This window comes from Schistocerca piceifrons, chromosome X, assembly GCF_021461385.2.
Source record: "Schistocerca piceifrons isolate TAMUIC-IGC-003096 chromosome X, iqSchPice1.1, whole genome shotgun sequence".
In the NCBI taxonomy this organism is placed as follows: domain Eukaryota; kingdom Metazoa; phylum Arthropoda; class Insecta; order Orthoptera; family Acrididae; genus Schistocerca; species Schistocerca piceifrons.
In genome coordinates this window covers 295588012-295600085 of record NC_060149.1, presented here as the reverse complement: position 1 = coordinate 295600085, position 12074 = coordinate 295588012, and the positions used below count along the sequence as shown (strand labels likewise).

Below are 12074 nucleotides of genomic sequence, written 5' to 3'. Positions count from 1 at the left end.
TGATATGCACTTGGATGACACTTCAAGCATTGCACAGGACGGCATTGCAATATTCAGCAGGTTTCATTTTCAATAAGCTTTCCGCACAACTGAAAAAAAGTTAAATGATAATCCCAAGTTGAAAGTTTTTTCCTTTTTCCACACTCCTATTCTGTACTGGAGTTCTTTGCAAAAGTTGAGAGCTTTGCTCTCTTATGTATTATTCATCCATATACTGTCTCACAATTTTTCCTCTTTTATTACTACTTTAATTCCTTTGTTTATAAATTTTGTAATCATCATTCTGCGAACTAATTTCGTGACTTGTTACACGACCAAGTATAAATAAAAAATTAGGATATTATTTGACTGCTCAGTAAAATGTGTGTGTATAGCTCAACTTTCAAAATATTCATTAATTTTACATTATCTAATCTATGAAGGATATGATCCAGTATCAAGAAGTACTGTTAAATTCGTTTATGAAGTATACCAAATTTGGGATTTTTAAACTATCCCAGATTGTATTGTAATATAGTTGACAGGTGCTAGTAGGTCTGATGCTCACTGTGTAAGCTACCACTGACTACTGTTTGATAATTAATTGCTAGATAAGAACATAGAACAAGAAGAAGAAAACTAGAACAGCAGTCATCTGCATTTGGTTTTATCTAATCACAAATTTTTTCTGGATATTGTTACATTTGAATAGCAAAATGCCAAGGAGGAAATAAAAACATAAATAATTGTATTTTATAATTACTTGCTGTAAACTTTTATGCCATTCAATTTTCATATTTTTTGTTGTTTGTGTGTGTGTGTGTGTGTGTTTAATTTTTTTTGTGACAGAGCAAACCACTATCTTGTGACACATTGTCATACAGTCATTCCAGAAACAGTATTTTTCATATTTTTAGTTGCTTATGTGGTGTAATTGGTAAGAATTCATATTTCAGTTAATTCTTATTGTGCATTTTTTGGGAAATGGTTTGATGCACTTTTTGTATTACTAAGCAGGGGAGTCAGTTGGTGAGGTTGTGATGGAGAGAGTTTTCATAGTCCAATTACAATGAGTACTTTAATATTTTAAGAGAAAATATTACGAGTAAATTATATATGTAATACAAAAATGACATTTACACATTAAATATGGAACTTAAGAAACAGCTAAAGTTATTTAATCAGCATCAGTCTGTTGTTCAGACATCTTTATCCCTCATTAACAAATTAATACCTAAAAGTACTTCTTCCTTCTGTGAACAAGACCTGAATCCATTTTTTAATGTTGTTGCATGTATAAATTGCTGAAGAGTGATATGATTCAACAACTCAACATACATACATTTGAAAAGAGTAGGAATATGGCCATATATATACATATATATGGCCAGTGTCCAATGAGGCACCCAAAGGCTGTGTGTAAATTCTCGGTGCAGATGCAATGTCAACATTGCACCATATTGGCTAGATATGGAGAACAGGATATCTTAGAAGACTGTTGCAGGCATCTGAGCTGAAATGTCAGAGAGAGAGAGAGAGAGAGAGAGAGAGAGAGAGAGAGAGAGAGAGAGAGAGAGAGAAATTCATCATGGGTTTATGGGTTTCACTTTGGAACCTGATTCTTCTAGCAGAAGGCTTTCTTTATTCTGTTTTCCTGTAGTCATTTCACAACACATATCTGCAAGTGGGAAATAAATCTGTTATGTCCAAACATATTCTAAAAATCATATCTAAAATTAGTCTTAATGTCCTTCCCATTATCATAATGTTACACTACAATAAAATGTTAATTAATTTTCCTTCTTACTGTGAATAATTTCATGTCACTTTCAATGAAACATGGAATAATGAAAATTTTGTATTCTTATGAAAAGTTTTGCCAAAGAATTCTGAAATATACAGCAAAAGCGTTTTAATACTTACCAGAAATTATACTATTGTGAAACAATGGGTCCAAATGTCATGCTGTACACAATTAACGACAGTGTGACTAGAAGTTAAAGGCATGTATGAGCCAAGTAATCAGTATATGACATCTTTTTGCTCACAGTAGATTTACATGTAATAGGTGACTGGTAGCTCTCATCACTGAAGCAGCACAAAACAAAAGGTTCTGAAGTATGTATGAAAAGTACATCACCAGGCAGCAATAGAAGTAGTTTTTCTGTTCAATAAATTGTGTCACTGTGCCACAAAGGTACAACACACCAAGCTGTTCTGTCAACACAGGACTTCTTTTGGCTTAAATCCATCATTGTGTTACCTAAAAATGTCGTACTCAAGATTGTGTAGCTCTTGAGTGTGTGGTGTCATGGGCAACTTTCATTGTAAAACTTGTAACGACATTGTGTGGTAATGTAACACTATTTTCTTACTGTGAACTTCCTACACGGTCCTAACTCGACTTTCTTGTAAATCTTACAGATCACATAAAATACATGCTTTGTGATTAATGAGAGAAAAATTACAGAATACTGGGAAATAATATTGCAGAGTTCCGGATTGTAAATGTGTGCATAAAGTATGCTTGCCATGAATGTGGAAAATTATAGAACAAGTATGTTTTTCAGTATTTTTGTCATAAACAAATCAGTGACCTACTGTGTTTTGATTGAAATCTTGAAGAAACTGCTTGCAGAGGTGTAAAAGAGAGATACTGGAAGGTGCAGCTCAAAGGGCTGTGTTTTAGGAATACTAGTACAAAATAATTTTTTAGGTGGAGATGCAGTAGCAGTATGGTATAGTTAAATCTATTTTGGGGAAGACAGATGCCAGGCTGAAATTTTTTGTAAGGATCCTAATGAATTCTGGTCATTCAAGTATTACACAATAAAAAATCTCAGGAGGAATACAGGCTGTAGTATGAGAATAGACAAGCACTTTTGCTGCATTCTGCCTTCCTCTATATTGTAAGTTTTAAAATTTCACACCACGCTTTACCATAAAACTGTGATTAGTTGTGTATAGTCTGTATTTATATAATTATCGTAGTGTCTGTTTCTAATGGAGTCTTTATTTTCAGGGGCTATGAGTGATAACTGTATGCTGTTCCCCTGAGGCCATTCTTCATTTGGTTGTTAAGTGGTAAACTAAAATGATTTTTTTGTCAAGCTTTCAATAAAGTGTTTTTTCCAACACAGTTATTTTATTTATAACAGTTATTAAAAATTATAATGATTTATACTTAGTTTTGTCACATTCATTGCTGAAGTAACAATCGTACTTGCCTCTAAAGTTTTTGATACTGGAAGTTTTAAAGGTTAACTGTAAAGAGCTTGTTCTGTATGGGCCATTTTTATAAGAGTGGTATAAAATGATGACTTGTAAATAATATATATATGAAGTTCATTGATGGTGCCCTAAGCTTGGAATAAATGTTTGTACATTAAATATGAGCAAGCTAAGGGTGTACAAGCTAAAGTCTTATTCTTACTATTCTTGTCTTTTTTCCCAATTTATGACTGTTGTTTCAAAATTCTTCTTGTGATGTGTGGTTTTTGAAGAACCATAATTATCTATTAAAAGTATAGCAATGTATTGAAATGTTCTGAAAGGCACTGAATAGAAACTATGTACATTGATGAGACAATACAAGCTATCGGTTTCCAAATAGTGCTCTTGAATACTAGGAAAAATCTTTTGCACAGATACAGTATGAACTAAATGAAGACGCTTAAGTAATATGTGAAATACAGTATTGATCTTTATTTGTACAAGGTGTATATGCCCCGGGAAATCCAGAAAAACCTGAGAATTTCTGCATCTGAAACAAAACTGAGAATTTTGCATTGTTTGTTTTCTGTCAAATTTTACTGTTAATAACTGATACTCTAACAAAGAATTTTACTTTAGCCCACTGCTGCAGAATTATACTGCAGCAATAAAACATAAATGAGAGAATAGTGCCAAAATAAAATTTTAATTGCAAAGAAAATGCCCAATTTACAACAACAAAACACATATCACACGCAAGTGTTTGCCAACAGCAAAATGTGTCAAAGGCTTTACAGCAAAGACCATGCAATACATCATAATGGCAAACTGCTTTAGACAAATGTGATGTCGCGATTACGATCATGGGAAAATATTGTAAATGGTGGTTTGAGAAGTATTACTTTCAAAGTAAATTTACTTTTATGCAAGATGAATTATGTTAATTGTGAGAATGTGCAATGAATTTCTTAAATCGTGGAGCATTTGAAACTCATTCAAAAAATTTCTTAACTCAAGGATCATTTGAATCTCATTCAAAACTCAACACTTTAAGGATCAACCACTTAGAAAAATTTTTGGCCCAGAAGACCAGTCATTAATGCCACTATTGAAAATTGTATAGGCACATCTGTGTTTGATATATCTTAAAGGGTAACACACACTAAAAGATACCAAGCTTCAAGGTTAGTTTTTCACATTTATTTTAGTTCTTTCATAGATTTCAAATTATGCAATAGCAATGGCAGAAAGTACAATTATCCTTTAAAAAAAGTGTGAGGTGAGTTCTTGAGCAGTTTCATACATATTGGGCTTTTCTAGGGGAAAGTGAAAGTGCTCGACGGAACATATTCAACCAGGTCACCAACAAAATATTTGGTACACAGCAGTGAAATTTATAATCTTGCTTGTCAGAAATAGTTAGCTTGCTGCAATGTAAGCTGTGATCTTAGGAGCTGGCCCAACCACACCCTCAGAAAAAAAAAGAAAAAACGAAAAAAAGTTTTGACGATCAATATATGTGAAAGCTTAGCTTTTCTTGTAGCAATACTGTGTGTATATTAATTTAAACCATTAACTTTTCCCATTTGTGTAGTGAGATCACATGACAGAGCAATAATTGTCTGGTGAAAGAGCATCACAATCTTGATTTCAGTGCTTCAGAAGCTACCGTGCTGTATCTGTTGGAATTAGTATTTATACTATTGTAATATGAAAACATGCAGTGTATGTGTTGCTGCACATCAAAGATCTTTGCAAAACACTTTTTTAAAATTATTTTTTAAGTGTTGGTAAGTTCTACGCTGGTGTATAAAACCTTCTTCATTCAAAGGATTGATAGGTTTTATAGCTCCATAGGAAATTATACTGTCACTTAACATGGGAAAAATGTACTTTCGTGTGGTGTGCACTGTATTTTCATCCAGGAAAAAGATTTTTACATGGGGGAGAAAAGTGTATTTTTAACTGAGAAAAATCTGAGGGTGGTTCTTCCCCCCACCCCCTCCCACTCACTGTCCATGTATACACCCGGTTTTCCACTTCAGTTAGTTATTTGCAAGTTCTGTCTGTGAATAATATTTGCAACCTTTCAATATGATATTGAACAAGTCAGTTTTATAATTAAAGTACAGTTTCTCAGTTGAAAATACGGCAACATGCTGACCATTTACATGGTTTTCCTCTACTACATGTTCAGAAATTCTGCTGTGGAGAAGAGTAGTTGTCAAGCAGATATCATTTTGGATCTGTATTTGAAGTTAATAAAATTAACCTTGTGGCTCAGTGGTAAAATCCAGACATCTCGGGTTCGATCCCCAGTCAGTCCTAGGATTTTTGTGCGTCACTTACTGCTCCTCTCATGTCTGACAATGTTTGTTATTTTGAAAAATGCCAAGTCACACTGCTATTCAGAATCCGCATTAAACTGTAGGTCTTCCTATAGTTGGTTAAGTGAGGGCGGAGAAAGGCAACGATGTTTCACCTCCAAACGGTGATCTAGTTAAGCACTGTTGCATTCAAAACAATCCTCTGATTGATGACAGCTGTACTTTATTATTCATGAGCAATGTTCTGGTAAGGCTGTGTTATTAAAGTAGTTTGATATCCACAGCATTAAGGTAATTATCAAGTGTACAAGTATTATTGAAAATGATAAACGTATATTTTAAATCAAAGTTTTATTGTACCGTATTTACTCGAATCTAAGCCGCACCTAAAAAATTAGACTTGAAATCGAGGAAAAAAAAAATTCCCGAATCTAAGCCGCACCTGAAATTTGAGACTCGAAATTAGAGAGGAGAGAAAAGTTTTAAGCCGCACCTCCAAATTGAAACAAAGTTGGTCCATTGTAATACGAGACACAATTTAGGTCAAATGAATGGTGATACAGCTACAGTAGTATGCTTCGAGTCGTAAGCTTAGCAGTTAAGCTTTACCAGGTAGCCATTGCTATGCATCACGCGCTCCGTCCGTATTTATGCGGGTATCCTTCCTTTTTCACGTGCTTCATCCGGTTTGAATTGATTGTTTATTTTTCTTTGATCTGATAAGCGCCGTTCTCTTTGTTATAGGTGTTTACGACACCCTAAGCTGAAAATGCATTACTGTACTGTCATGCACTGTTTGTCGCATTCTGATAATGAGTGTTTACGGCCTGTCGCCGCTCGCGGCATGGCTTGCTTTTGTGCACGCTACCGCTGTTTACAATTGGGAGGGGGGGGGGGGGGGGGGAAAGAGAGAGAGAGAGAGAGAGAGAGAGAGAGAGAGAGAGAGAGAGAGAGAGAGAGAGAGAGGAATCGTGTCATTGGCGAAACAACGGCAAGAGACTGCTATTTGTTGTTATTTACACTGCTGCTTTCTTTGATAATGATAAACAAGAACCAAATAATATACTGCTTATGATAGAAGTTCTGAACGAGAGTTTAGCAAAAAAATTTCTCCGTTTGAAAATCTTTGCAGACGCCTCTTTCGTACATAACATTCTGCACAGAAATTAGTCATCTTAGATTTAAAAATCTAGTCAATTGCCGTGTTTCATTTCTGACTGTATCACTATTAGGCATAAGAATAATACGAATATAAACATGGCATGATATGTATATTCTTCCGCGTTTGCTGTTGTCTCACTCTAGTTTCGTAGTGTATTAGGCAGACAGGATTTAAATGAGATACCAGCAAACACAAAACAATACATGGCAAAATGTTTATATTCGTATTATTCTTATGGTGAAGAGAATACTGCATGTGATTCACAGTTCATAAAAGTTCCTATTAGCAACCATCTCTTCTCACAGGTAGGAAAAAATTCAGAATGTAGAGTTGGCCATATTGACAAACATCCCAAACAATCTTGCCAGTCGGATTTTCGTAGTACATTGAAATGCTGCTACATTTGAAGATGAACAATATGGAATGCGTATTCACTTTGTTGGATAATGTATAAAAATGCAGTGATCGAAACTCGGGGCGGAGTAAAAAGCTCGTCTTCCACCTTTTTTTTAATTTATTTACTGACGCAGAGGTTTTGGCGCCAGTATTTATCTTTGTGCCTGCAAAACATGCGTGTGTAGCGCTACATATATTCGACGGCAGAAGTTAGTTGTGGCGGCACCTACCAACATTTTTCAGAACTTCCGCTTACTTTGCACTCGATTCTAAGCCGCAGGCGGTTTTTTGGATTACAAAAAACCGGAAAAAAGTGCGGCTTAGATTCGAGTAAATATGGTAGTTTATTGCCCTAGTGTCAGTGAGGTTCACAATCAATACTCTTACTGAGGCATCCAGGTCCATAGCTAAGGAGTCTAAAGTAATATTTTAGGAATGAAGAATATTCTACCAGTGAGATTGTTAACCTGGCAGACAGATAGGTAAATCTGTAAAGCTACACACCATAGCATACTCAGTATTTGTTTAAGCTTCTGCAACATTTGGTACTCAGAGTTCAGGTAGTAATAAACAAACTGAAGCATACCAAACAGGCTTTGCAAACAAGAGAAACTGCTGTAAGAAGGTACTGACACTGACATTTTACACTGACTCAAGATTCAAGAAGATTATAGAAATATTAGTAGCATTTGTTAGCCCAATACTAAGTGTACTGTCACTTATATTGCAGTGCAAATGTACAGTATTGCTAAACAGTGGAAGAAGCACCAATCTCCTAATTTAGATGTAATGAATTTATTTTACTGTCCTGCATTAAAAACAATCATATTCAATATAAGTGTTGTAATCGAGCTACTTCCAGAAGCCTGTGGCAAAATGTTGGCAATGAAGGCATCGAAACTGACAGAATCAAATACTAAATGCTTCCAAAGACACCTAAACACAGGAAATGACAAAAGTTTAGAATGGCACTTGGTATGATGTACTGTGTTTTAATTTTTTTGGTAACAATTTCATATTTTCTGCTTTCTCTCTGTGTTGATAAGAGATTTGCAGTAATTCATCCCCACATAATGTTAAATTGTCTTCATACCAGAACAGCTTGTTTGCAGATGCATTCAGTTGATGTTATTGTGAGAATCAGACTGTTAAAAGAAAAAGAATACCATTTATGGTTGAAATACTTGTTGCACATGTAAAATAAATGGCTGCTTAAAGTTTTATTTGTATTTAACACAATGTGTAATCTTTGCTTATTTTAAGCACACATACTTTATACATAAATAAGTATAACTGCTTCTAAGATCTGAATCACATGTGCTTGTTAATGCAGTGATTCATCTCCTAAACAGATTTCAGAGCTGAAATATTTTGGTGTCTGAATACATTTTACACATAGTGTAGAAGGAGATACAGCAGAGAAATGTGAAATGTTTCCAGCACCTCCTATAGTCTTCATTTCCATGAACATACACTGCTATAATGTTCAGTTTGCTTTTGCTATGAATATACACTTTTTTATTGTTCAGTACAGCTATTTTGTGCTTGCTCCAAAGAAACTACTACTCAAATAAAATGAACAAATTTTCCTCTCACATTATTCACCATTGAAGGACTTCCAGATTACGTGTATTCCATTTACTGTGAATACAAGGCCACACCCTCATTTATGACTCAGCTTATTGGTCCATTCCACACGTTGGTTGAGCCTATTGTCAGCATCAACATGGAGAACCACTAAATTGTAACATCACAAGCGTGCTTAAATTCTTGAATCTCTTGAAGTATGATTAACGAGAAATCCATTAAGAAGTTTTGGAGTTTCTTGATAGCTGCTCTCATATTCCATTCCTATTCACAGCTACCATACTATAAGAAAGAGAGAACACATTCCAAGGAACTAGAAACTTTGAAATTATATGACAAGTGGAGACAGTCCACATCTATGTCAGAAGTACACTAATCAGCCAGAACATTATGACTATCGACCTACTATTGATATAAACCTGTACAGGTGATAGCAATGTCACCTGGGAAGGAATGACACACGTGGTGCATGCTGTATCAGTGAGTGTGCTATCTGTGTGTAAAATGGGGATGGCGTGCAATCTGAGTTTGACAGAGGGCAGATTGTGATCATCCAGAGTCTTGGCATGAGCATTTTGGAAACTGCACAACTTGTCAGGTGTGCAGTGGTGAGTATCTTCAACATTTCGTGAAGTCACATCCAGACAGCGTGGGGTTGGTCTGCTAAACACACAATGCACCGAACACTTCTAACAATGGGCCTCCGCAGCTAATGACCCATGTGTGTGCCAATGTTAACACCATGACATTGGCAGCTATTACTGAAATGAGTACGTGACCATCAGCAATGGACTTTGGCAAAATGGCAGAGTATTGCATGGTCTGATGAATCCTGATACCACTATGCTAATGGGAGGGTGGGAATACGTAGTCTTACAGGGGAACAGCTCCTTGACACCTGTACTGCGGGACTGAGACAAGCTGGCGGTGGTTCATTTATGCTGGGGGGGGGGGGGGGGGGCGGCAAGGCACAATGACGCCAAGGAATATCACACACTGGTTACGGACTACATAAATCTGTTCATAACGATCATGTTTCCCAACAGCAGTGGCATTTTTCAGCAAGATAATGTGCTGTCACAAGGCCAGGAGTGTGGAGTGGTTTGAGGAACACACTGATGAGTTCCAGTTGATGTGCTGGCCCCCAACTCACAAGATCTGAACCCAATCACACACCTCTGGAATGTGATTGAATGTGGTGTCAGAGCTCACCACCCTTTTCCCAGAATTTGCAGGAAGTAGGTCACTTGTGTGTGCAGATGTGGTGCCAACTCCCTCCGGTGACCTACCAAGGCTTCGTTGATTCCATTCCATGACATGTAACCACTGTTATACATGCTAAAGGTGGACATACTGGCTATTAGGTGGGTAGTTGTAATGATCAGGCTGATGGTTGGTTCGTTTATTTGGGAGAGGGGACCAAACAGCAAGGCCATTGGTCCCATTGGATTAGGGAAGGATGGGGAAGGAAGTTGACTATGCCATTTCAAAGGAACCATCCTGGCGTTTGCCTGAAGCAATTTAGGGAAATCACGGGAAACCTAAATCGGGATGGCTGGATGCGAGTTTGAAGTGTTGTCCTTCTGAATGAGAATCCAGTGTGCCAGTTCTAGCTGATCAGTGTATATGTAATCCATTTTTACAGTAGAATGGCAAGGCAATAATTTAATGTTAACTTATGCAATGGAAATAGTTAAACATAATTTTAATGGTACATACTGCAGTATAACTTTAGACAGTTCCCTAACCTACAAAAAGTAAATGGCAAAATGCCAGCCAGAAACTCCTGACTTTGTCTCATGAAGAAACTGAACAGAATATCATAGGAAATAGATGCCTTTATTGTAGGTTTCACAGGTCTCACCTTAGGGCACAATATTCAGCAGTTGTGTACACTATCTGATAACACAAACACCATATTAGAACGATTTACTAGAATGTGTGTGATTAATTAGGGGTACACTGAATAAACTCCTATAAAATGTCTGGACACCAGCAGTAACCTCACACCTCCACAACTCTGGTAACAAGAAGCAACAATAGGGGATTTGAAAATGTTACCTAACCTTAACCATCGATCAGGCTTCTCAGTCTGCAAAGCTGTAAATGAAATTTTTCCAAACTGGCTTAACCCCAGGAACAGTGTGTGGCACGGTATGAAAGAGAACCTCAAAATCAAAGATGTAGGGTGCCAGATATGGAGCTATGCCACAAAGAATCATCAAACTGTTCTAGATAATTCAGGTATGTTGCAGAGATTCAATTTGAAGAGGAATGTGAGAATTAATCAGCTGCACAAAAAAGTGTGGCAGTCCAGCAAAACCTCAGAATAATTGCACTTGTTCTCGTCATAAATAAAAACAAACTGTGACTAGGTTGTGCTTCCCCACCCATCCCCCAATCCTAGCTTGTTGATATGCCTTTGAGTGTAAGCAGTCTTTTCTGTTCCCATGGTAGTTGTTTCTTTGTGGAGCTCTCTTGTTGATTACATTTGAGATTATTTCTGTGCAACAGTTAAAGCACTCCATGTGTCAAAACATGAATTACCATTGGAAAAACAATGGTAGGGGCACTATTCATTTTTCCAAGTGGGAAATGTGGTGAGAAGTACAATTTTCATCCAGAACATTTGATAAAGAGAAATGGGATGCAATTTTGTTCACTATCTGATGACTGTGCAATTTCAGCATTATTTTTAGTGTAGTACATATCACTAATATAAAACTTCAACAGTCCAGTGTAAAATTTATGAGCAATTTAATCAAACTTGAAAGTCTCAGATCTAAACACCTTTTTTTTCTATTGTATTGTAATTGGGTTTTTCTGTTGATGATACGTCAGCTTAGTATAATTCAGACAGAAGCTTCAAAAGTGGGATCTTCTCTCTCTCTCTTTCTTTCTCTCTTTCTCCCCCACCCCCCTCCCCATCTGGAATGCTGGGGCAAGAATGAAGAATGTTAAATTTACTTGTTAGACAGAGACCAAGGTAGACTAAACAAAGAATTACAGGTAACTGATGTTTAACATTTATAACACAGCTCAAGGAGTTAAACGGTACCGATGAGGCAATTACATTGTACAACTTGGAACTGGAATTTTAGTATCTGTTGTCGCCTCAAACCTACATTGTAAGTCTCAAACTTGAAATCTGCATCCCTGCAGATGTTGCTGTTTTCGTAGCCTGTGTGTTGTCTGGAATGGCCTCATTTCACTGAGAATAAATTCCGATTTCATGATCTTGGAAATCAGGCTGTTGTAATAGGTCGGATCTGTAGGTTTTTAAAACTTGAATCTTTTTCCGCCATGTAGGTTTGGTACTTGTAATCAGATGGAAAGCAAACATGTTGATGGAACACACTCGTGGCGGAGTACATGTTAGTTTACATATCCCTGAGTAACTTTTAAATATG

At 36.5% G+C, this 12074-nt stretch overlaps 1 protein-coding gene across 1 annotated transcript in view; it reads left to right on the top strand.

Moving 5' to 3' along the window:
* The window catches only part of LOC124722885 (proteasome subunit beta type-4-like), a 34215-nt gene extending 31101 nt beyond the window's left edge, over positions 1 to 3114 (top strand). Inside the window, exon 6 of the mRNA XM_047248021.1 lies at positions 3002 to 3114. Within this exon, the coding sequence (XP_047103977.1) occupies positions 3002 to 3014 (13 nt within the window). The 3' untranslated portion in view covers positions 3015 to 3114. The remainder of the gene's footprint in view (positions 1 to 3001) is intronic.
* Positions 3115 to 12074: the final 8960 nt, after the last annotated feature.